This window comes from Coniophora puteana (assembly GCF_000271625.1).
Source record: "Coniophora puteana RWD-64-598 SS2 unplaced genomic scaffold CONPUscaffold_3, whole genome shotgun sequence".
NCBI classification, from domain to species: domain Eukaryota; kingdom Fungi; phylum Basidiomycota; class Agaricomycetes; order Boletales; family Coniophoraceae; genus Coniophora; species Coniophora puteana.
The window spans coordinates 1,242,993-1,264,662 of NW_006913055.1; the positions used below are offsets into that span (position 1 = coordinate 1,242,993).

General features: G+C 54.3%; 9 protein-coding genes across 9 annotated transcripts; 2 read left to right on the plus strand and 7 right to left on the minus strand.

The window, feature by feature from the left end:
• Positions 1–581: 581 nt before the first annotated feature.
• On the minus strand, positions 582–2,688 carry CONPUDRAFT_150999 (cytochrome P450; the record flags this gene model as incomplete). The annotated part of the gene is made up of 9 exons (XM_007767606.1): positions 582–669; positions 725–991; positions 1,045–1,126; positions 1,183–1,372; positions 1,660–1,775; positions 1,832–1,980; positions 2,037–2,225; positions 2,278–2,407; positions 2,469–2,688. 9 exons carry the CDS (start codon positions 2,686–2,688, stop codon positions 582–584), a joined length of 1,431 nt encoding a protein of 476 aa, XP_007765796.1.
• A 72-nt stretch (positions 2,689–2,760) lies between these two features.
• Positions 2,761–5,266, minus strand: CONPUDRAFT_99612 (cytochrome P450). The gene is made up of 11 exons (XM_007767607.1): positions 5,038–5,266; positions 4,819–4,948; positions 4,577–4,765; positions 4,339–4,487; positions 4,163–4,278; positions 3,995–4,109; positions 3,929–3,942; positions 3,684–3,873; positions 3,547–3,628; positions 3,223–3,489; positions 2,761–3,160 (listed from the first exon to the last, which is right to left on the minus strand). The coding sequence occupies exons 1-11, from the start codon at positions 5,255–5,257 to the stop codon at positions 3,094–3,096; spliced, it is 1,539 nt and encodes a 512-aa protein (XP_007765797.1). The 5' UTR covers positions 5,258–5,266; the 3' UTR covers positions 2,761–3,093.
• A 561-nt stretch (positions 5,267–5,827) lies between these two features.
• On the minus strand, positions 5,828–7,672 carry CONPUDRAFT_80442 (uncharacterized protein; the record flags this gene model as incomplete). Its single annotated transcript, XM_007767289.1, has 4 exons — positions 7,568–7,672; positions 7,098–7,486; positions 6,981–7,040; positions 5,828–6,867 (listed from the first exon to the last, which is right to left on the minus strand). Coding segments are annotated over exons 1-4 (1,003 nt in total), but the record flags the coding sequence as incomplete, so codon positions are not given.
• Positions 7,673–7,979: 307 nt separating this feature from the next.
• On the minus strand, positions 7,980–9,176 carry CONPUDRAFT_151001 (CRAL TRIO domain-containing protein; the record flags this gene model as incomplete). The annotated part of the gene is made up of 5 exons (XM_007767608.1): positions 7,980–8,460; positions 8,525–8,673; positions 8,724–8,844; positions 8,912–8,931; positions 9,006–9,176. 5 exons carry the CDS (start codon positions 9,174–9,176, stop codon positions 7,980–7,982), a joined length of 942 nt encoding a protein of 313 aa, XP_007765798.1.
• A 712-nt stretch (positions 9,177–9,888) lies between these two features.
• Positions 9,889–11,087, minus strand: CONPUDRAFT_49942 (CRAL TRIO domain-containing protein; the record flags this gene model as incomplete). The annotated part of the gene is made up of 5 exons (XM_007767079.1): positions 9,889–10,138; positions 10,187–10,578; positions 10,626–10,749; positions 10,817–10,836; positions 10,902–11,087. The coding sequence occupies 5 exons, from the start codon at positions 11,085–11,087 to the stop codon at positions 9,889–9,891; spliced, it is 972 nt and encodes a 323-aa protein (XP_007765269.1).
• Positions 11,088–11,526: 439 nt separating this feature from the next.
• On the plus strand, positions 11,527–13,336 carry CONPUDRAFT_80482 (prolyl aminopeptidase serine peptidase). Its single transcript, XM_007767290.1, has 13 exons — positions 11,527–11,640; positions 11,699–11,733; positions 11,789–11,803; positions 11,874–11,976; positions 12,030–12,135; positions 12,188–12,217; positions 12,273–12,307; positions 12,362–12,385; positions 12,443–12,496; positions 12,567–12,761; positions 12,814–12,903; positions 12,959–13,010; positions 13,070–13,336. Exons 1-13 carry the CDS (start codon positions 11,570–11,572, stop codon positions 13,226–13,228), a joined length of 969 nt encoding a protein of 322 aa, XP_007765480.1. The 5' UTR covers positions 11,527–11,569; the 3' UTR covers positions 13,229–13,336.
• A 115-nt stretch (positions 13,337–13,451) lies between these two features.
• CONPUDRAFT_135584 (uncharacterized protein) lies at positions 13,452–17,015 on the minus strand. Its single transcript, XM_007767609.1, has 3 exons — positions 16,712–17,015; positions 15,646–16,651; positions 13,452–15,590 (listed from the first exon to the last, which is right to left on the minus strand). The coding sequence occupies exons 1-3, from the start codon at positions 16,867–16,869 to the stop codon at positions 13,674–13,676; spliced, it is 3,081 nt and encodes a 1,026-aa protein (XP_007765799.1). The 5' UTR covers positions 16,870–17,015; the 3' UTR covers positions 13,452–13,673.
• A 242-nt stretch (positions 17,016–17,257) lies between these two features.
• On the minus strand, positions 17,258–18,969 carry CONPUDRAFT_119439 (protein phosphatase 2A). Its single transcript, XM_007767610.1, has 7 exons — positions 18,812–18,969; positions 18,655–18,738; positions 18,251–18,550; positions 17,912–18,164; positions 17,735–17,852; positions 17,614–17,683; positions 17,258–17,560 (listed from the first exon to the last, which is right to left on the minus strand). Exons 1-7 carry the CDS (start codon positions 18,896–18,898, stop codon positions 17,558–17,560), a joined length of 915 nt encoding a protein of 304 aa, XP_007765800.1. The 5' UTR covers positions 18,899–18,969; the 3' UTR covers positions 17,258–17,557.
• A 99-nt stretch (positions 18,970–19,068) lies between these two features.
• Positions 19,069–21,369, plus strand: CONPUDRAFT_99636 (uncharacterized protein). Its single transcript, XM_007767611.1, has 11 exons — positions 19,069–19,135; positions 19,182–19,253; positions 19,310–19,370; positions 19,426–19,590; positions 19,647–19,845; positions 19,904–20,366; positions 20,428–20,613; positions 20,674–20,811; positions 20,864–21,044; positions 21,099–21,191; positions 21,246–21,369. The coding sequence occupies exons 1-11, from the start codon at positions 19,100–19,102 to the stop codon at positions 21,278–21,280; spliced, it is 1,629 nt and encodes a 542-aa protein (XP_007765801.1). The 5' UTR covers positions 19,069–19,099; the 3' UTR covers positions 21,281–21,369.
• Positions 21,370–21,670: the final 301 nt, after the last annotated feature.

Genomic DNA, 21,670 nt, shown 5'->3' on the forward strand with positions numbered 1-21,670 from the left:
GGTGCTTCGAATATATGAAGCTAGAATAAGTGCTAAAATGAGAGCGATAAATACTCCTACGAAGTTTGTCGTGTTCATTATAGGGAAGAAGCGGACGAGCGGGTGAAAGATGCACGAATAGAGTGGATGATTGACGCAAGGTTTTATACAGGCATGCAGGCATGACCCAACAAACATTCGTAACCTGGTATGTCGCCGTCAGGCTGCGATAAGCCATTCCTGATAGCACGGGTTACATCAGGCTGAACGCCCAATACAAGTTTTCGATCCATATTCAAATTTCCGTCGGAAGAAAGATCAACTTTGTCCTTTGATGTTGGTGCGCATGACACCTTTGACTTATCCAGTCAACTTGCGGTCACAAAACGGGTGCAGGGCAAGTCTATGTCAGGGATAGACGCGACGGCTGCCGTATCTGGTATGGAGTTGATACTTGTGAAACGTTGGTGAAACGTTCATTCTGCCCGGGTAGGTACTCCGTTGGGTTAAGTTCATTGTTATCAGTCTTAATTTACCTACGTGCTCTTCCTTTATCTCTCTAGCACCGAAGAGGCTCAATGCAGCCTGAACGTACTCCGGAATTATTCGAGCACCATGGCTTCCAAAACAGACATGATTAGCGATGGATCTCTTGGGACCACATGACACGGAAATGGGATCACAGGATGGCTACACCAACATCAGCGCTTCAGCCGTGTAATGCTTTGGAAGAAAATGTGCATACCTTGTGACTCCACTGGTCCACTTCGGCTCGAAGTCGACGTCTCGGCCATCTCGGTCCTTGGGCTTCAAGAAACTAAATGTTGCGAGCAGACGAGCAGCCGCGAGCCACACTCCAGCCTCTGCAATATGTCGCCCAGGACAGATGCGGCGGCCCCAGCCGAAGTTCCACTTCACGCTGTCTCCATTAAGTTTCCCGTCAGCGTTGAGGAAACGATCGGGATTGAAGGTTTCAGGATCCGGATATTTCGTCGAGTCTCGAGAGATCGCCCTGTAGTTTCCGCGGTTAGGGCTCTGAGATGTATACTATAGATAAAACCTCACCAAGTGTTTGGAATGATGGTATAGCCTTTAGGGATGAAATAGTTTTCGTATACGTCGTCTTCAACGGTTGCATGCCCGATAGCTAACGAAAGCATGTTTAAGAACGGTAACTGAGCTTTGAGCAGATTTTGGCCATACCTAAGGGAACAACCGGGTGCCACCGCATCACCTCACGGATGACGGCTCCAAGATAAGGAAGCGAAGGTCGATCTTCGAGCGTAGGAAGTCTGTTGTTTCCAACAATAGCTTCCAACTCCTCCTGTGCTCGCCTTTGCACGTCTGGATGCAACACCATCGCCAACACAAAGACCAGCAACGTGGAAGAGGTCTAAGATATCAATGAGTTTCCATTTTCCACTACGGGACTTCACCCACCGTTTCGGCACCGGCTATATTTGTGTATGCGTGAGCGGCTTATATGTTTTGTTATAAGAAAAATCAACATGCCCGTGAACGCGGCTGCAGAAACATGCTTCATCATATCCATCGAGAAACTATCTTCGCGATTGGAAAAGCGTCTGATCGAATCGGACAGCATAGAGGGAAAAGAAGGATTCGCCTCCTAGTAGAAAGACTAGGTCATTGAACATGAGGTTTTGGGTCAAAAGGACGCACCAAGCTCTTCAGTGTAAACTGGTAAGGTCTCTCGACATATTCATGTAATATCTTCCGAGCAGAACGGGCGTGTCTTTGAAGAGAAACACCAGGAAACCAGTCGGGGAGGTTGGGAACTGATGGCTCACAAAATATCAATGTGTGCAAAATGCATATCAACGACAGAGCCTACCGAAAGGGAAGAGCTCGAGTGGCACGGATTTCTCAGGCGTAAGCACTTCAAGCAAAACTAGTGCATCTTCTCCTGTCCGGAAGAAAGAATCATTGATGTCGTTGGTTTCGTAGCCATATATACTTGAGAGCATGGCTGAACCCGCAAATCTACACATAGTGAGCTAATAATGTAAAAGCGCGCTGAAACATTTGTAAAAGCTCACAGGGCTAGATAATCAAATAGGTTGTTGGTATCCTTGGAAATATTAAGCAAGAGCCTCTGCGAAGCACGGAGTAGGAAAGGGTGATAATGCATCGTCATCTCTTCCCGAAATGACTGCTGAAACAGTCTGCGATCGACTCGCCACTTATCGCCATACCCTTCCCAGGCAAAGTGGAAATCCCATCCGAACCTACCAGCCTTAGCGTAAGTACTCCATACCTCATCATAAATAGATGACTCACGCAGCTCTGGTGGCGAAGTGAGGGCGACTCGAATATTTACGCGAGCGCTTCTCCAAGAGATCGTCGGCCACTTTTTCGGATCCAATTAAGATGATTTTAGAGCCGGGAAGGCGACAACGGACGATATCTCCTGTGTTTTGGGGACGCGACGTTCAGAGTTTGAGCGAGCACTGGAAAACTAGAATGCGCACCGTACTGGTCCCGCCATTTTGTATATGTCAGCCAGGGTTCGTCTGCTTTAACATCGAGTGCGTTGCCTATGAGGGGTAGTTGCGGAGGTCCTGGAGGTAAAGGGAGGCCGCCGACGTTAAGTTGACTTTGGATGCGTCGGAAATATAGTGTTAAAAAGAAGACTGCAAGAAGAGCGGGGACTATCCCAGCGAGTATCGAGTTTTTTGTAGAGGTGTCCATCGACAAGTGACTGAAAGACGGGTGGGGGGAGTAGACGGTAAATGCATCGATCTTATATTAGCGTCCAAACATGACAGACTCCAGCTGATACCATGTTGGTATACCGCCGTACCATGGCACCTCACCACGTCATATTATTCATACATGCGGCGCTTCACTGAATGTGGGAGTGCTCCAGTCTATTTGCTATAACAAGCTCGCGGTTTGGATGGGAGAACGTTGCCGAAACGGTACGCACACGGCGCCCTCGAGATGGCCATCCGTTTGGCTCAAGATAAACGCTCGCGTCAGGAGTCCTCGGTGCTTGTTGAATCTATTGGACTTCGCGACTTGACCACTCGCACTGCGTGGGGTTATGCAGTATAACGGTGATCAAATAAAACCGGTATGAAGACGTCCATACAGTTAGGGTTCAGTACATGAGCGTGCCTTCCCTTGGTACAACGCGGCAAGGGAACGGTACCACGGGGCGGCTGTTATTCGTATGGATGTCAGCCTTGCAATTAGACATTACTTGGAAGAAAAGAAACAGACTGATTAAGCCCCGTCGTCCACTTTGGCTCGAACTCAACGTCCCGACCGCTTTCATCCTTTGCCTTCAAGAAGCTGAATGTCGCAAGGAGACACGCTGCCGAAATCCATACTCCTGCCTCTGCGAGATGACGCCCAGGACAGATGCGACGGCCGTAGCCAAAGTTCCATTTTACGCCGTCTTCGGTGAGCTGCCCATCTGCGTCTAGGAAACGCCCGGGGTCGAATGTCTCGGGGTTGGGGTATTTTTCCGGGTTTCGAGAGATAGCCCTGCATAATTTTTGGTGCTCGAACATGGTACTTAGTCCCACACGCAGTAACACGTACCATGTGTTGAGGATAACGGTCGACCCTTTGGGAATGAAATAATTATCGTATACGTCGTTCTCGACAGTAGCGTGCGGAACAGCTGAGAAAAAAGTATGAACGACGGTGCCCTCGAAGTTCTCGAGCAACAGACACACCTAGGGGGACGACGGGCTGCCACCGCATAACCTCGCGGATAACGGCGTCGATGTAGGGAAGAGCGGGTCGATCTTCGAGTGCAGGAAGCCGGACACTCCCAATCGTAGCCGCTATTTCTTCCTGTGCTCGCCTTTGCACATCCGGGTGCAACACCATGGCAAGAACAAGTACTAGGAGGGTAGAGGAGGTCTAAACAGCCCATAAGTTCTCAAAATAGTGGTGTTAGAGTTGTCGGGTGCAGCACCGTTTCTGCTCCACCTGATACGCCGCGTCAGTAGTTAACTATATAAGCAGTGATATACACGCGCACCTGTGAATGCAGCAGCCGACACCTCTTTCATCATATTCTCCGAAAACTCGTCCTGACGATGGGCGAACCGTCTAATTGAATCAGACAGCATCGACGGAAAAGAGGCTTCTGCTTGCTGACACGGGCCTCAGACCCATCGAAAAGAACGCTCCTGTTGTTGGTACGTACCAGATTTTTCATAGTAAATTGGAAAGGCTTCTCAATATAGTCGTGGATAACCCTCCGGGCTGCACGGGCGTGCCGCTGAAGAGCAATGCCCGGAAACCAATCTGGAAGGTCGAGAACTGCCATTATTTTATTATCAGCTTATGGACACGGATAGGTGAAAGAGCTCAGCGACCTACTAAACGGAAACAGCTCGAGCAACACCGATTTTTCGGGGGTGATCACATCCAGCGTGGCGAACGCTTTCTCCCCATTGCGCACGAAAGGATCATGGACGTCGTTGGTCTCGTAACCGTAGATGCTCGATAGCATCGCTGAGTTTGCGAACCTGAGAAATAAAAATAAAAACAAGAATAAAACGTCAGCCGCTTGAACATCCAGTGCCAATTGTCCGAGTCATAACGAATTGATACAGACAAACTCAGATACTCAAACAACCTCGCCGGGTCCCTTCGAAGGTTGAGCAGCAACTGGTGCGACGAACGCTGCAAGAATGGATGATAGTGCATCGTCATTTCCTCCCTGAACGACTGGTGGAACAGCCGGCGATTCGTCCGCCACTTGTCGCCGTACTCCTCGAAGACGAAGTGGAAGCCCCATCCGAAGCTACGAGCAACAAAAGTAAATAATTGACGACGAGTGAACGCCAGACCGCTTACGGGACCCTGGTGGCGAGGTGCGGCCGGCTCGAATATATCCGCGACCGTCTCTCCAAAAGGACCTCTGCCACTTTTTCCGAGTTGAGGACGACGACGTCGGTGCCCAAGAGACGACAGTATACAATGTCTCCTGCACGACCGATAGATAAGTAACTCTTGCTTAGTCACAGGCAGCCCGGGGCGGGAAGGGAAAGGGAAGCTCGGATTCGGAAGACATACCGTACTGCTTCTGCCACTTCGTGTACGTCAACCAGGCTTCATCCGAAGGAACCTCTAGCGCGTTGCCTACGATAGGGAGCGGTGGAGGTCCCGGAGGCAACGAGGGGCCCGCAGAAGTATACCTTCTCGCCAGAAGCTGTTTAACCAGCGCGAGACCAACTAGCACTGTAGCAGCCGAGCCGACCCCCATAAGCGCCACCCTGAGGGTCGCGTTGTCCATGGGCGACTGAGCAAGGAGGTGAGAAGATACAGCATCCCAACGGGGCCTACCACAACCACTTTATAATAACACGCACACACGGCTGCAGGGTCGTTTAAGTTTCAGGAACCGGCGAGACCCACAGAAGCTTCTTTGAATCAAGTGTCCTTTCGGAGACTTCGAGCGTTCTCGACTTGGATAACACCCCGGCGGCACGCGACCAAGGGGACGCAAATGGGCGTCTATTCCGGTCACGCTGCTTTGTAGAAGATTAAACAAAGTATAACAGCGAGAGTGTGATAAGCACCTTATGGCGAGATCGAATGGCAGTGGGCCCCAACACGTCTCCACCCTATACGCTTGGGGCATCACATTCAATGAACCTGAAAACGTCAGCGCGTGCAATGCCTAACAATCAAGATACCGAAATGAAACCACAGAGCTCCAAACTATTTCCTTAATCCCCACAGCTGCGAAAATCTGGCACAATGGGCGTATATTTCACAACGATGGAGCGAACACAATGACAGCAGGGAGGAGACGAGAACATGCAGCGAAGGGGGGCGAAGTGTAGGTGGGATTGGGATGGGGGTGGGGATGAATGGATAGTGTATAGGGGGCAAGATGTGTGTGTTGGACGATGATGCAATGTGAATGGTATCTCAATATATTAAGGCGAAAAATAAGATGTTAAAAAGCGGCACAAGACGGCGGTGCTCGAGGACGAAGGGGCGCTTGAGTCTAGCCTGTATGGTGTGCTTCTCGTCGTACACGCCGTCTTATTTGGCAAAAAGCAAAAATGCGCGCCGTAAACTCTTTCGAGCAACATGTGGCTGCTTTTCGGCGGCGATGTTCGAACAAAAGCGACGAAGTGTCGGATATGCCCACCCACGAGAGGAATAAAAGGGAGGCGAAACCAGAATCCCGTTAGAAAATGCGTCTTCATGCACCTTGAGGTGTAGGCTGCTGCACCGGGATGGCATGACCTTGCGAGTCCTACAGAACCAATCAACATTCAGACCCAAATCCCTTGAATTCATAACGACAAAAACCAGCGTAACAACGCATCACCAGCAACACCAAAGCGGGAGGGGAGAAAAGGTGGGGTGGGGTGGATCCGGAGCTTATGTGAAAGCCAATTATAGCTGATGACGATCGCTCACCATCCGTTGTTTCTTCATCGGCCGCGCACGCACTCCCCCCGGCCCAACGATCGCTTTTCCGCTGCCTCCCACTCCCCCACCCATGCCCACACCCATGTCCACGCCGTTCGCGGACGCAGCCATAATGGGCCCGTTCGACACGACCTGCGACAGCGGCGTGCCCCCTCCACCGTCGTCCATTGCCCGCTTCGTCCCCCGCTGCCCTGGTGCTGCCGATAGAGGTGTGCTCGTCCGAGGAAGCACAGCGCTCTGTGGTGGTCGTGCGCCCGTCGGCGTCGGCGTCCCGTTCACACGTGTTGGGGGTATCTGGACGGACGGCATTCGAGGGCGGGTACTTTGTGGTTCTGGTGGCGGCTGTGGAAGATTGGTCCCAGGTGCCTGCAGAGGGCCACCGGGCGTATCTACCTGCATTGGAGCACCCGGGGCGAGGCCTTGTGCTTGTGCTTTGGCCAGCTTTTTGAGCTCTTTCTGTGTGATTTAATAATTGTACAGTGTGGGCAAAATATGGTTGATTTTTTGATGATGGTGGGGCAATCATAAGCACCGATCACGATGATACAATGAGACCATCGTCGACGTACGCGTCTTTTCCTATCTTCCCGCGCCTGCGCAGATTCCAATATCAAAGCACTCGCATTCCACTGGTGCATATAATGTAAGATGACGGGCAAGAGGCGATGGACACAAAGATGACGCACCCCTTTCAGGCCCTCGGGGCTGACAGTGAACGCCTCGCGCTGGTGAGCGTCGAACTCGACGATGGGTATGCGCTGCTTCGGCGGAACCTGCATGATCGTCGTGAGGTAGTCATCCTTCTTCATCGAGTGCTTGCCCGGGACGCCCTTGATGAGGTGCCGGTAGGTGTTCTTTTTCTTCTTCTCACCGTCGCGCTCGTCCTCCGCGGCCGCACCGGGACCGGGTGTCGGCGACGGAGCGCGGCCCTTGCCCTTGTCGGCGGTGGCTTCGTCGGAGGCGCCGGTGCCTGATGCTGGGGGCTGGCGGACGTACTTGTCGTAGGCGGCAAGGAGGTTGAAGCGCGTGATGAGATCATGGGTACTTCGGAGGTGGGTTGGCGGGGGAGGAGCGCCTGGAGGGTATGCGCAAGGAGTAGAAATGCAGTCGTTCATTCATTCTGGGTGGTGAAGCAGTGATACGGGGCGATACTGACCTGGCTGTGGAGGGAAAAAGAACATGGGAGTGTCTTGGGTGATCGTGGATGGCCCCGCAATGGCGTTCGCGTTCTGATGAGAGCTGTCGCCATTCTCCATAGCAGTCGGGCGGGCGGGTCGTGGGCGTGTGCTATGTTCTTTCCGTGGAGAGAGGAGGGTCCGTAGAGCGTCGTCTCTGGGTGTCGGGCAGTGGCGTGGTCGCTGTTGATGACAAGGACAAGGAGCTCTTGCGGCAACCAGAGCCCAGCTTAGTCAGCAATATGCATGCTCCTCGGTCCCCTTCCGCCGTCCCCGGAACTCCGCGCGTGGCTTTCCACCCCTGAACTCAAACTCCAATGTTTCTTGCATATCTCACTGACGCAACTGCCTATAGAGGACTAGCTCAGCATTACAGGCCTAGACCTACAACTATCATAGATCCACATTTGTCGAAGTTTCAATATTCTCCTGCGTCATCTTGACGTCCCACTCCCTGATCCCAACAGTCCCTCCAAGCTCTTTCCACGCCTCATGCATCCCCTCCCTCCGCCTCCGACACATCTCCACCAGCCTCGGCCAATACTCCTCGTGCACATATTCAAAGCCCACATTCCCTCCCCACCCCGCGCGCGCGACCTGGTCCCCGTCCACGAGCTTCTCCCCGTCCTTGCCCGCCGTGCAGATAGCGCCGTCGTCGCGCGACACGGCATTCAGCCGGATCTTCTCGTTCGTGACGGGGTCGATGAACGGGCGGATGAGCTTCACCAGGAGCTGCAGCATCCACGACATGTTGGTCGCGATCGCGAGCCCGAGGCGCTCGGGGTAGTGCGTCTGCACGATGTTGAGGAACGAGAGGCAGGTCGAGAGCGCGGGGATCTTTCCGTCTACTTGCTTCACGAGCACATTCAGCGTCCTGTCGTTACGAACAATCAACGATGCTCACAGGCGCTCCCGGGGTTAATAAGGTAGGCACTTACTCGACACCAGGCGGCATGAGGTCGATCGCGCGTTCCAGGATCCACACGGTCAGCTGGACAGCGCGCGTGCCGTCCTCGTGCGGGTAGACGTACGCGTTAGGACGCCCAACCACATCGAATCCGAACAGTACATGCTTTCCGGAGACGGCCTGCAATTTGCATGTCATGGCGAGGACACGTGCAAATGGGATACACTCACCTCAGGCTCTACCTGTTCAGCGGTCACGACGTCGTACACGCCGAACTCACGCCGCCATTTGAGCGTGCTTTCGAGCCTCTTGATGGCCTCTTTCTCGTTCCACTTGGCACACCGGAGATAGCTGATAAACAATCGCAAGGCCCCATCAGGAGCGAGCGCAAGTGGCGCGAGGGCGAAGCCACACATACCGGAGCATGCATTCGTACGTCTGGGAGGGACAGCCGAAAACAAGTCACGGAGACTCTTGCAACTCGGACCGCAAGGCAGAGATAAGAGACTCACCAGCCACTCCTTCTCCTCTTCCGACAGCTCCCCCTTCTCCTCGTTCGGCAGCACGTATCCCTCCTTCGCGAAGTGCTCGTACACCGCTTTATACAACTCGGCTTCCTTCTCGCCAAGCTCCGGCGGTGGTGTCGCGTCCGGACGCTCCGGGACAGGCAGCGGCTCGTGCATGGTCATCACTCAGGTGTTGAAACGTGAAGAACTCTAGAGACGAAGATGGCACCCAAGGTAAGGCGGGGACAAGGGGAAGCCGAAGCAGCTTGATAAAAAGCGCGATTAAGCGCGCGCCAGTGGCATACACAAGGGACCAGCTGGCTGGCGGTTAGCTTGACATGACAGGTGCATTCTTCTGCACGCCGCATTGATGGACCAGGCGGCGTTGTATTCTGGGCAAATACGAAGGAGATGCCTAGCATCTTCGCGGAATGAACGAGGCTGTTCTATGGCTCTTGACATAACGATCAACAGTTCGCTGATGCCTGTCAAAGTCATCTACCACGATGCGCGTAGGTGAGGGGAGGCCATCGGCCTTCCCAAGACTAGGAGGGGATTCAGTGGGAACATGGAGTTGACATGGTGAGAAAGGCGGCAGGTAAGCCAATTGAAATCTGGCTAACCAAGGAGTTAGCGTTCCGAAGACGGTTACCGCTTGCTAGAAATGGCTTGGGCCATGCCGTGTGGCGGAGAATGCGCTCGATCGTTCCCGGCGTCCGCTGTCGCGCACGTTCATGATGGGTCCATGTTCCCCAAACCAGCATTAAATAACGTATGAGCAATATTACGGGGACATTCTATATGTAACCGTCCGAGTAATCCAAACAATATATGGTATATCTAGCAGGCGCACCATGACCATGAAGCCTGACGGCAATGGCATCACATCCTAAGCCTCCACTGCCTCGGAAGCCTGAGCAAGGGCGGCATCGGCAGGCTCGTCCTTCTGGCTTGCTAACTTCATCTTCATATCATACTCCCTCAGCCCGATCGTTCCGCCCATACCCTTCCAGATCTCAAACAGCGCCGCTCGCCGCGCCTCGCACATCTCCACAAGCTTCGGCCAATATTCCTCGTGCTTGTACTCGAACTCGTGTTCCCCGCCCCACGACTTCGCCAGCTGGTCGAGCTCAAATATCCTCTCCTCCTCCTTATTCCCCGCCTTGGCCGCAGCCGCCGTCGAATACAGCCCGTCGGCGGTCGCGACAGGGTTGAAGCGCATCTTGGTGCGCGTGACGGGGTCGATGAACGGCGTGACGAGCTTGTAGAACGCGTTCAGGAGCCACGGCACGTTCAGGATGAGCGCGAGGCCGAGGCGCTCGGGGTAGTGCGTCTGGAAGATGGCGAGGAACGTGCGCGCGGTCGCGAGCGACGGGTTCTTGGCCTTGTCCGCGTAGTCGATCATGAGCGCGAGCGTCTCGACGCCGGGGCCCATGAGGTCGATCGTGCGTTCGATGTACCAGACGGTGAACTGCATTTGGCGGGGCGACTCTTCGGTGTTTTGGCGGCTGGGGAGCATGTATTGCGCGGGGCGGCCGTGTGTGTCGAAGCCGAAGAGGAATTCTTTGCCCGTTAGGGCCTGGCGGGGTTGAGTACAAATCATTGGGAGAGCATATGGACGCATACCTCGGGTTGGACTGAGTCAGGAGTGATGGTGTCGTACAGTCCGTAGTCTCGTCTCCATTTGAGAGTTGTCTCGAGTCTCTGAATAGCCTCTTCGGCGCTATTCCATTTCACGGCGCGAAGGTACCTACATAAAACGGGGAAGTACGTGAGTTGCGCGAATCCGAGTCGATGCACAGGCTCGAAGCACGCACCTAAGCAGACATTCGTACGACTTTCATGACGACGAGGTGAGTTTTTGATGATCTAAAGAGAGAGAAGAGAGCAAAGCATACATACAAGCCACATCTTCTCCTGCTCCTTCAACGTCCCATCCTCGGAGTCCGGAAGAAGGTACGACTCCTGCGTGAAGTGCTCGTACACCTTGTTGTACAGGCCCTGCTCCTTTTCACTCAGCTCGGCAGGTGGGGCAGCCTTTGTCGCGTTGGGGACCGGGAGAGGATAGGAGACGGGCGAGCTGGACATAATGACACGAGACAAACACGAGTAGCGAGATGCGAAAGCGCGAATCAAAGGACGCGTTTGCACCGTCGGTCAGCCCTTTTATTTCAGCGACACGTGTCGCCTCACATAAATTTACGCGTATCGTGCCATTAATTTCGCTCCTAAGTCGCGTCGCGTCCTTCTCTGAAAGGTTTCCCTTCAACCTGTCAACTTTGTCCAGTCTCTTGAACTTTTTGAAACGTTAACTTCACAGTGTCCGGAGAGTCTTCGGGCAATTCCCCATATTCGTGCGGCGCGTTCGCGGAGCTGAAAGGGAATCTCCGATGATCACCTTGTTATCTGGGGTACGCCTGCAGACGCGGTGGCGGATCCAGAAGGGGCTGCCTACGCAATCAAGCTATACCAATCCGTATCTGTGTCCTCATACATACAGTCATAGGCCCAGAGTTGTTGCTGCACTCAGTACACGCTCTCAGACACCATCACCAGACACCAGTACCAGCATGTACCCCCTCAATAAGCTACTCGAAGTCGGAAAGCTCGAAGTTGGGCAGTCCGTCAAGCATACTCTCCAGTCAGTACAAGTCTTCGGGTTGGGTGATCGCACAGGTTACTGACGCAATGCTGTGTAGCTATGAGATAGTCGGAAACCCGAATGGCAAGCCAGGTGTGTCGTCTGCTTGTGTCTCCGTGTTTTATATTCTCTAATACTCGTCATCCAGTCGTCTTTTTGCACGGTGCGCACAGGTCGCTGTCATAAACAATCACAATTGGCCTTATAAGTTCGACCATTGTGTGTATATGCAGGCGGCCCTGGATCCAACGTCACCGAAAAGGACAGGGGGTTCTTCAATCCCGACAAGTACAAAGTAATCCTCTTTGATCAGCGTGGCGCGGGCAAGTCGAAACCGTAAGCTAACGAATCACGTTATGTCGGTATGCATCCAGTTAATCGTCTCAAAGGAGCGCGTGCTTGGAAGAAAACACTACGTGGGATCTCGTCAAAGACATTGAGAAGCTCCGCGAGACGCTTGGTATCAAGACATGGCACGTCTTTGGTGGATCATGGGTATGTCACTTCTATAATCATGTCAATGAACAATGTCTGACACCCGAGTCAGGGTTCAACTCTTGCCCTTTCGTACGCTCAGGTATGGCGCGTATATTTGCACGCCAAATGAAAGTTTATCGGAGAAACTTATGTAGTCGCACCCTGACAGAGTCAGAAGTCTCGTGCTTCGGTTCGTAAATCCATACAATCCAGCTGTTATCCCCTCGCTGATTAGTTACTCCAGCGGTATTTTCACTCTCCGGAGGAGGTAGGCTTCTACCCCAGTACCTAATTCCACACACCCTCATCTGCCAGCGCTATCCAGTGAACTCCGGTTCTTCTACCAAGATGGCACCTCGCATCTCTTCCCCGAGGCATGGTACGTTTCGCTTTCCTCCCACCGTATCAATCAGTCCCTTTCTTTACTTTGACACTCAATCAAACAACAGGGACGAATACATCGCGCCCATTCCCGAGGCTGAGCGGCACGACATCATGCTCGCGTACCACGCGCAGCTCAACGCTGTCGACGACGCCGTGCGCATCCAGGCGGCCAAAGCGTGGACCAAGTGGGAGATGGCTACGTCCAAGCTGTACGTCAGCCAGGAACAGATCGCGGAGGCGGAGAAGGACGACTATGCCAAGTGCGTCGCTGTGTATCTTGCATCTTGCTGATGCTGATGTGGTAGAGAACAGTGCATTCGCTCGGATAGAAAACCACTATTTCGTGAACGAGGGGTTCATGCGTGACGGCCAGCTGCTTGAAAAGCAGGAGATCGATAAGATGTAAGTTTCGCCCCCGCGTTCACCTCTTCCCGACCCCTAAAACCCTGTTTTCCAGCCGGCATATCCCCTGCATCGTCGTGCAGGGCCGCTATGATGTCGTGTGCCCGGTACGTCCCTCCTCACGCACTCCCAACCATTTCATAATAATCAACTCGCAATATCGCAGGCAACGACAGCATGGCAACTCAAGAAAGTCTGGCCTGAGATCACCCTCCACATCGTCGCAGACGCAGGCCACTCCTCACGGGAACCCGGGATCGAGAAGCTGCTCGTCGAGGCGGCTGACAAGATGGTCAATGCGGACACCAAGGGTGCTGACGAGTGATGGCTTATGCTTCCTGAATTGAACTCCATGTATACAATACCGCTTTCCTTCGTGTACGAGTAGGAATTGACTCCCAGAACAATTATTGCTTCACTGCGAGCGCATTTCTGAGCCTCCGTCCACATCAGACCAGTTAGTTAAAAGAAAGAGGAGAAAGATATGATTAAACTTAAAATAAAGAAAAGAGCAGAGGAAACCTCAATAACAGGGAAGAAAATGGAAGAAGCACGATGACCAGGAGTAATACAAGGTGAGCTATATACATCGTTGACCTACGTGACTAACTACTAACTGTAACTAACTAGGGGGGAAAGACAAGAAAAAGACAAAAAAAAAACAGAGAACAAAAAGGTAGCGTTGCAGTTTTCCAGGAAAATTCCAACCGTCTATACATTACTTCATTACTTTCCTTCCTTTCTTATCACATCCATTCCATCACATCCCATCACGACGAAGCCTCGCTGCCCTCGCCCTCCTCCTCGTACTCAAACGTAGCCGGGATCCCACCGAGCCGCTCGCCGTGCGCGCGGAACCGGTAGATGCACGTAAACTCGTCCCGGCCCCAGTTATTCTTCACCACGAGGCTCACGACGCCAAAGTCGATGCCCAGCGCGCGCACTTCGTCGCGCACGGCGAACGTCTGGATACTCTGCGGCGCGTGGACGTCGTACGTGAACGACGCGAGGCGCACGTACGGCACGTCCCTGCGCAGCACGCCCGGCGTCTCCTCGAGCCTGTCCTCGGGAGCCACATCCTCCTCCTCGCTGAACGCCTCCCCGGCGTCCTCAGCGCGCTGCCGCGCCTCCGCGATGCGCGCCTCCTTCTCCGCGACCCATGCCGCGTACCGCGCGAGATTGTCGCGCCCCTCGACGAGCCCCCAGACCTCCATATCGCGCGGCGCACTGCGGAGGTCGAACGCGACCTCCCGCGCGACGTGGTCGACCGTGAACGCATCGAGGTGCGCCGGGAACGCGAGCGCGACGCCGAGCGTGCCCTCCGTGCCCATCATCGGCCAGCAGTTGCCCGAGTGCGTGTCCTGGTGTAGCGCCGTGATCGGCGAGCGCCCGACTTCGTACCCGTTGCCCGTGAGCAGACCCAGCACCTGTCCGCGCCACGTCTGCGGGCGCAGCTCGAGCGTCGAGCTCGTCAGCGATGGGATGACCCGCGCGCCCGCTGAGTGCAGGGCAAAGTCCGGCCGCGCGAGGATGTCCTGCGTGCCGTACCGCGCGATCGCGTTATCGACGAGCTGGCTCATGAGCGAGCTCACGTCCTGCCCATCCGAGGACTTGATCGTCAGGCCACCAGCCTTGGAGCCGGTCCCGGAGGCGAGCTTCGTCCACCACGCAGCGGCGGAACCAGGTTGCGGGGAGGGCGACTCGCTTGCCTTGGCAACGGCGTTCTTGCCGAGCTCGATGGCCTCTTTGATACCGCCTTCGACGTCGCCAACGCGGTCCTCCAGAGCACGCAGCCAGTTGCGCGCCTCCTTATCGCTCGAAGGACCAGCGACGATGGTCTCGCGCGGGGCAGATTCGACGGCGTGGAGCTGAGCACGCAGGCTCTCCATCTCCCTGCGCAGCTCTACCATAGTGGAAGAAGCTGACGCCTTTGCGCTCTGTTCAGCCTTGGCCATGCGGGTAGCTTCCTCACGCAACCGGCCTTCGAGAGCATAGATGCGGTTGATAAGCTCCCCCCGGCCGTGGGTGTCAAGTTCTTGTTGTGCGCGCGAGCGTTGATAATCAACCGAGAGACCTGCGAGCATGCTTTCCAAAGACTGGAGGCGTGCTGAAAGCTCGTCGAGGTTGGAGATAGGAACATCGGGGGCGATGAAGGGGGCGGGAGGGCGCCCGGAAGAAACCAGGTTGGTAAGGGGAGCACGAAGTGTTGTCCATGCAAGGTAAAAGACGAGGGAAATCACCACATAACGAGCAGCATCAATCCAGGGTCCTGCGTTCACGCCCGACAGCCACACAAGGGGGCGGCGTACAATAACATCCATGGAGGTACCCAATATACGGCCCAGGAGCATGAAAACGGCACTGATCACCCGTAGGATTCTTCCAATAATTCCGAGGAAGAAGCGGATGACGAAGTTGACACCTCTTCCAAGAAGAGCGCCTATTGAGAATGAACTAGGTGCTCGCGCAGGTTTGGATGGAGGCGGTGACATTCCGTCAGCCAGCGGGGGCTCGTCAACCTCTGGTATCGAGTGAAGGGCCATCTCAACATCCAACATCGACCCCTCTCCAGATGCATCATATATGTAAGATGGCTGTTGTGGTGGGGCTGACCCGCGGAGAGATGGTGGCTTCGCAATTGGCTGGGTCGACCCGCGAGAATTTGGAGGTCGCGAACCAGCTCTTTGCTGCAAGTTTAAGCCCGGTCAAATTGTTGCCGCAAAAAAACATCTAGAAACTCACCTGCTCAACGACCTCCTCACTCCCACGTTCTTCCTCTTCTTCACCTTCTTCAACATTTTCGTTCCCTCCCTTTGACTTTCTCTTCCTCCGTTTGCCATATCCTGCCACTGGCAGGGTGGTAAGGAATCCTGTTCCAATATCTTTCTTCTTAGTCATTCGCCTGCGCTTTCGGCCTTCGCCATCTGAATTGTTATCGTCGTCCGAATACTCCTCCTCGGACTCAGGCCGATACGCCATATTGTCGATCGACATCTTGCTCCGCCTCTGGGCGGCAGCAGCCTGCCTCTTCGCGCTCTCTTGCGACATGTCGCCGCCCTGCTTCGAAAGCAGGTCCTGGAACGTGCGCTCTTCCGAGGCGTAATCATAACTCGAGTTGGAGTCGTCCCCGACCACGCGCCCATTCGAGCGCCCGGAAGTATTTTCGGGCTCAGTTGAGCGTTGACGGAGGTAAAACGAGGCGGCATCAAGGGCGCGCTTAGACACGTCTAAGACTGTGGAGAGCGGGCTCTTGCCTCGCCCATTGGGCGCGCTGGAGCGCCCGTGCTCATCCTCCGACTCAGAGATATGCGAGTGTCCCGATCCCTGCTTAGACAGCGGCCTGCGCACGGTGCTGCGCTTGGGCGGTGGGGCGGCGAGCCGGCGGTTGAGCATCTGGTGCGACTCCTTTTCGTACTCGACGGACGTGCTCCGCGGCAGGTTACGGCCCGGCTGCGAGCCCGAGGCCCAGACGGAGTTGGCGTGGCTGTTCGTGTTGGTCGTCGGCGGCGGTGGGCCCTGCATATTGTGTGACGTCGATGCGGCTTGTTGGAACGCGGCTGCGACGTTGACCGAGGTGTCTCGGACACTCCAATGTTCGGGATTCAGTTTGCGTGCGTTGACTTGTTCTTGCTTTGCTCTGGCGTAGCGCACGAGGGCGGGCTCGTCGGCGTCGCGATCTGGGAGGGAGGAGTGTAAGGAGCGACCCGGAGCAGGCTTGGGAAAGGATCGAGTACCTGTGGGGGGCGCGCTGGAATAAAAAACGTGAGCATGCCGAGGAGATGACGTCTATTAAAGAAAATGGGCTGACCCGTAGGCGTAAGAGGTCGGAATCGAGCGTGTTGGACTATGCGGTTTTTGAAATGTCCTTGTATTGTGGCGGTTGTTATGTGGTTGTGTGTTCTTGTTGAGAAAAGCGTTATGATCAAGACGACGACCTTGACCTAGTGGCGTGCCCGCGAATGACATGTACTAGTGGTAAGAAGACTTGTTGATTGAGCAGGCGAGCGTATGTATATGTCCTCGTGGCAGGTCACGTTTCTAGGGCGAGCCGTGTAAAATGAAGCGGGTTAATATGCAGGTTGTGGTTGGCTCGAAGCTGTGCGGTTATCAGATGGAGGGGGAGCACGTTGGGTGGGTGAGGCAGGTGGATGGGGCGCGGGAGAGGGAGAAGAGGGAGGTCGTCTGTTGAACGTAACCGGCGTGGCATAAACTCAACATAAACCAAAAACGCGAGCCAAAGCAAAGCGCGATCGACTGTGTTTGCTTTTGTTTGCCTGCCACTTGTTATCAACAAATGCCCTTTGTCACCAGGGAAAACAAAAGCCGTCGTCACCCTCCCGCTTGGTTCCAGAAAAAAAATGAGCATTGCTTGTATATAGTAGTCCTTAGCACATGCAAATTGAAATTGCACATATCTTCATGAGGTGTCGCTGCAAACGAGTCCATGGACAAGGCCTTTTTACACGTGGTTTTACGACAGAAACTGAGCGCGCGTGCACCGATACAGAAGTGGAGACGATGAGGTGAAAAACGGACGCGGGGCAGGAAAAAAAAGCTACTGCTAAAATTACGTCTCATGGCGTGGTATAGTGTTAGAAAGGACCATGGCCAATAAAGGGCAGTATGTACATTATCAGCATCGTGATGCATCTCACTACTACATGCCACCATCAGCTGAGAGGTCAAAGCGAGCAATGGCACAACGCTCACCAGGAAGTAGTCAGGGACGCGTCGTGATACCATCGGTTCTCCTGCCCGAGGAGCCGGGTCAAACTGTAGGCTGACCCCACAGTCAATGCGACGTCGTGAAACCACCAAAGCGGAGACTCACAAACTATACGATAATTTTTCGTCTATCTCCATGATAGCAGCCTGATTGCCGCATCTATAGCAGTAGTTGGGAGCACTGAAGATCGTCACCACATTCCGGTCTTGTCCCCAGCTGTAGCCTGCATCCCGAACCAAGTCATCAGAAATCACGTTCCGCGTTGCGTACCTTCCAGCGTACCTTCCATAACCAGCTGATGGGCTCGCGCGACGAGGGTAAGCCCGTTGTTGTGGTTGAAAGCTTCTGAAATGTCTTGTCCAAAGGTGTATCCAGCACCTCGGGGTGAAATGCCCCAGCCGCACCGATCGTCTGGATCGGACCAGAGGAGATCACACATGGGGCCTTCGTGGGGCACCTCTTGTATGCGGTCGATGGAGCGGACGTGGTCGAGTGTGTCGATGGATGGTGAGAGGCCTCCGTGGAGACAGAATATCTATTAACGCAGCACAAGGTGTATCAGCAATTTGCACCTCAAAACTCCGCAATAAGCGGAGCTCGGGCCAAATTCGAGCCGCTCACTTGGTTATCAATGAGGGCAGTGAGGGGGAGGAAGTCGAACAGATCGGTGAAGAACCGCCAGACGTTGGCGTTGCCATATTTCCGCAGGCACTCGTCGTAAAATCCGTAAACCTGCGTGATCTGCCGCGACTCGTGGTTGCCGCGGAGGATCGTGACGCGGTCGCGGTACCGCAGCTTCATGGCGACGAGCAGGGTGACTGTCTCTACCGAATAGTACCCGCGGTCGACGTAGTCGCCCATGAAGAGGTAGTTCGTGTCTGGCGAGTTGCCGCCGATCCGGAAGAGCTCGGATAGATCGTGCTGATGTCGTAATCCAAATGAAAACGGCGGCATGCGGGGCAGAGTCGAGGGCGAGGACGTGCATCAGTGGGTCGATCGCGCGACACGCAAGAGAATGAACGCACGAATTGGCCGTGGATGTCGCCGCAGACCGTCACGGGGCACCTGACCGGCTGCACATTGGACTCCTCCATCAATATCTCCCGGGTCTGTGCGCGAACGCGAAGCAGGGTGAGATGTGGCGCTTTATCGCAAACGACGCCTGCATGCGTGCAAACGCACCTTGTCGCAGAGCTTTTTGACGTCCGCCTCCGAGAGCTGCTTGCATTGGCTGAGCTGCTCAATCCAACCATCGATCTCGCCTTCCATGTTCTGATGTGTGCGGGTGTGCTGGGGGAGGGGAAACGGGAGGGTGTAAGCGGGAACAAAGAGCAGTGTTTAGTGTCGTCGGCCGTTGACGAGATGTCCGGGCTTGCCCATAAACCATACACGTCACGTCACGGACAGATCAGTGTCACACGCGTGATCACCCTCTTGCTGCCAGAAACGCGACGCGTGCTGCACAAAATCATGGCGAGTCAAGATGCTATTTACACTACCGACGAGGTGAGTGCTGTCGCCTTCTGGAGTGGAAGTTGTCTGACGGGAGTAGTATGGTCGCCCATTCATTATCCTGCGCGAGCAAGGCAAGAAAACCCGGACTCATGGCGTCGAGGCGATCAAGGTGCGTACCTCAATTATAGATCAGCACAATAATGCAATTCTCTAACTCGAGATCAGTCGCATATCCTCGCCGCACGCACAGTCGCAAATATCATCCGGACATCGTTAGGCCCAAGAGGTGTGGCTATCGTTCTCTATCCCTGATCTCTCTGTGTAATCTTTGCATGGTTCAGGTCTTGACAAAATCCTCATCTCTCCTGACGGCGAGATCACCGTCACCAATGACGGAGCTACGATATTGGGTCAGATGGAGGTCGAGCATCAAATAGCGAGGCTCCTAGTGCAGCTGTCGAAGAGTCAGGATGACGAGATCGGAGATGGTACAACTGGTGTCGTTGGTGAGTCTCTGGCCTTGCATTTTATCATGTTCAGCTCAGTAATGCACTTTATCCAGTCCTTGCTGGTGCCCTATTGGAACAGAGTGAGGCTCTCCTAGACCGGGGAATCCACCCCATCCGAATCGCAGACGGTTTCGACAAGGCCTGCGCCGTAGCATGCGAGCAACTAGATCAAATATCCGACCGTGTTGAGTTCTCCCTCGATAACAAGGAAAATCTCCTCAAAACCGCCCATACATCCCTCGGCAGCAAAATGTGCGCCCCATTCATACGAAAGAATACAGCTTCGGTTAACTCACCCCTTACTCTACAGTGTATCAAAAGAGCACCAACAATTCGCTCAAATCGCCGTCGACGCCGTCCTGACCGTCGCCGACGTCGAGCGGCGCGACGTGCCCTTCGACCTGATCAAAGTCGAGGGCAAAGTCGGCGGCTCACTCGCCGACACGACGCTCATCAAGGGCGTCCTCATTGACAAAGACATGTCGCACCCGCAGATGCCGCACGCCATCACCGACGCCCGCCTCGCGATCCTCACGTGCCCGTTCGAGCCGCCGCGGCCCAAGACGAAGCACCACCTGGACATCACGAGCGTGGACGAATTCAAGAAGCTGCGCGAGTATGAAAAGGCCAAGTTTGCGGACATGATCAAGATGGTCAAGGACACGGGCGCGAACTTGGTCATTTGCCAGTGGGGCTTTGATGACGAGGCGAACCATTTGTTAATGCAGAACGAGCTTCCTGCTGTGCGGTGGGTTGGTGGCCCCGAGATCGAGGTGCGTTTGAGGTGTCGGTGATTTTATAAAAAGTGTCGAAGGCTGAGACTTTAAACACAAGTTAATTGCAATCGCCACGCAAGGACGCATCGTCCCCCGATTCGAGGATCTTACGGCCGCGAAGCTCGGAAAGGCGGGCGTAGTCCGCGAAGTCACTTTTGGAACGACGCGGGACAAGATGCTCGTGATTGAGGAGTGCGCCAACTCTCGGGCGGTGACAATCTTTGTTCGCGGGAGCAACAAGATGGTGGGTCACAGTAATCCGTTCAACATGACTATCGTGTTAACATTGGTTCTGCCACCGTAGATCGTCGACGAGGCAAAGCGTGCGCTCCACGACGCCATCTGCGCCGTTCGCAACCTCGTCACCGACAACCGAGTTGTGTACGGTGGTGGTGCCGCCGACATCAGCTGCGCTGTAGCCGTCGCGAAGGCTGCTGATGAGGTTAATATCTATTCAAAGCATCGCATACACCCAACTCATAGCCGCTCGACAGATCCCCACTATCGAGCAGTACGCCATGCGCGCGTTCGCCTCTGCCCTCGATGCCATCCCGCTGGCCCTGGCCGAAAACAGTGGTCTCTCGCCAATAGAGACGCTGGCAGAGGTCAAGAGCCGGCAGATTACCGAGAGCAACACCCGCCTTGGTATCGACTGCTCCGGCAAGGGCGAGAACGGTACGCGGCCTCTATCCATGACTGCGTTCAGGTTGCTGATATATTTCCCAAAAGACATGAAGAAGCAGTTCGTGTACGACCCTCTGATCTCGAAGCGGCAACAGTACCTTCTGGCGACCCAGCTCGTCCGTGCGGTGCTGAAGATCGGTGAGTTTATTTGGAAGTTTGAACGAGTTTCTTTGTGCTGACACGCGATTCTAGACGATGTCATCGTCGCAGGCGAGGCGGACGAGTAGGCGTAAAAGTAGTAGGAGCATTACGAATTACAATTACATGCTTGGTATCGCAGGCGTAATTTGCATCATCATCCCATCCAAAGACATCCATAATGTTGTGTGCATTTGAGATTGTTTTACAAGGACATCACGAGAAGCTTACGCGTACTGCAAGCGGCATAGCGTCAAGTTTTCCTTAGGCGGTGACCAGTGGGATTATTGTCGCATTTTTTCATCCGACATTGACTCTAGAGGACTGGTAATGTCATCAGATGTCGTCCTGCCTTGACAATCAAGTTGACGCCTGATGTCATCATAAGTAGCGGCTACTGCCGCTGGGCTAATACCTATAAAGCATCGGAATTTGATCGGTATAGTAACCCATATTTGCGACAAGTTAATGATAATTCG

Excerpts from the sequence above, each read along its gene's own strand:
- CONPUDRAFT_99612 (XM_007767607.1), bottom strand. The coding sequence starts at position 5,257 with ATGGACAACGCGACCCTCAGGGTGGCGCTTATGGGGGTCGGCTCGGCT. Across the intron at positions 4,488-4,576 it reads TTGTTTGAGTATCTGAGTTT|GTTCGCAAACTCAGCGATGC; the intron begins GTCTGTATCAAT and ends TTTATTTCTCAG. Across the intron at positions 4,110-4,162 it reads AATTTACTATGAAAAATCTG|CAAGCAGAAGCCTCTTTTCC; the intron begins GTACGTACCAAC and ends GGCCCGTGTCAG.
- CONPUDRAFT_80482 (XM_007767290.1), top strand. The coding sequence starts at position 11,570 with ATGTACCCCCTCAATAAGCTACTCGAAGTCGGAAAGCTCGAAGTTGGG. Across the intron at positions 12,497-12,566 it reads CATCTCTTCCCCGAGGCATG|GGACGAATACATCGCGCCCA; the intron begins GTACGTTTCGCT and ends ATCAAACAACAG. Across the intron at positions 12,904-12,958 it reads AAGCAGGAGATCGATAAGAT|CCGGCATATCCCCTGCATCG; the intron begins GTAAGTTTCGCC and ends CCTGTTTTCCAG.
- CONPUDRAFT_135584 (XM_007767609.1), bottom strand. The coding sequence starts at position 16,869 with ATGTCATTCGCGGGCACGCCACTAGGTCAAGGTCGTCGTCTTGATCAT. Across the intron at positions 16,652-16,711 it reads CCGACCTCTTACGCCTACGG|CGCGCCCCCCACAGGTACTC; the intron begins GTCAGCCCATTT and ends TTTTTATTCCAG. Across the intron at positions 15,591-15,645 it reads GTGAGGAGGTCGTTGAGCAG|CAAAGAGCTGGTTCGCGACC; the intron begins GTGAGTTTCTAG and ends TTAAACTTGCAG.
- CONPUDRAFT_119439 (XM_007767610.1), bottom strand. The coding sequence starts at position 18,898 with ATGGAAGGCGAGATCGATGGTTGGATTGAGCAGCTCAGCCAATGCAAG. Across the intron at positions 18,551-18,654 it reads GCGACATCCACGGCCAATTC|CACGATCTATCCGAGCTCTT; the intron begins GTGCGTTCATTC and ends TTACGACATCAG. Across the intron at positions 17,853-17,911 it reads CCATCAGCTGGTTATGGAAG|GCTACAGCTGGGGACAAGAC; the intron begins GTACGCTGGAAG and ends TTCGGGATGCAG.
- CONPUDRAFT_99636 (XM_007767611.1), top strand. The coding sequence starts at position 19,100 with ATGGCGAGTCAAGATGCTATTTACACTACCGACGAG. Across the intron at positions 19,136-19,181 it reads CTATTTACACTACCGACGAG|TATGGTCGCCCATTCATTAT; the intron begins GTGAGTGCTGTC and ends TGACGGGAGTAG. Across the intron at positions 20,367-20,427 it reads TTGGTGGCCCCGAGATCGAG|TTAATTGCAATCGCCACGCA; the intron begins GTGCGTTTGAGG and ends TTTAAACACAAG.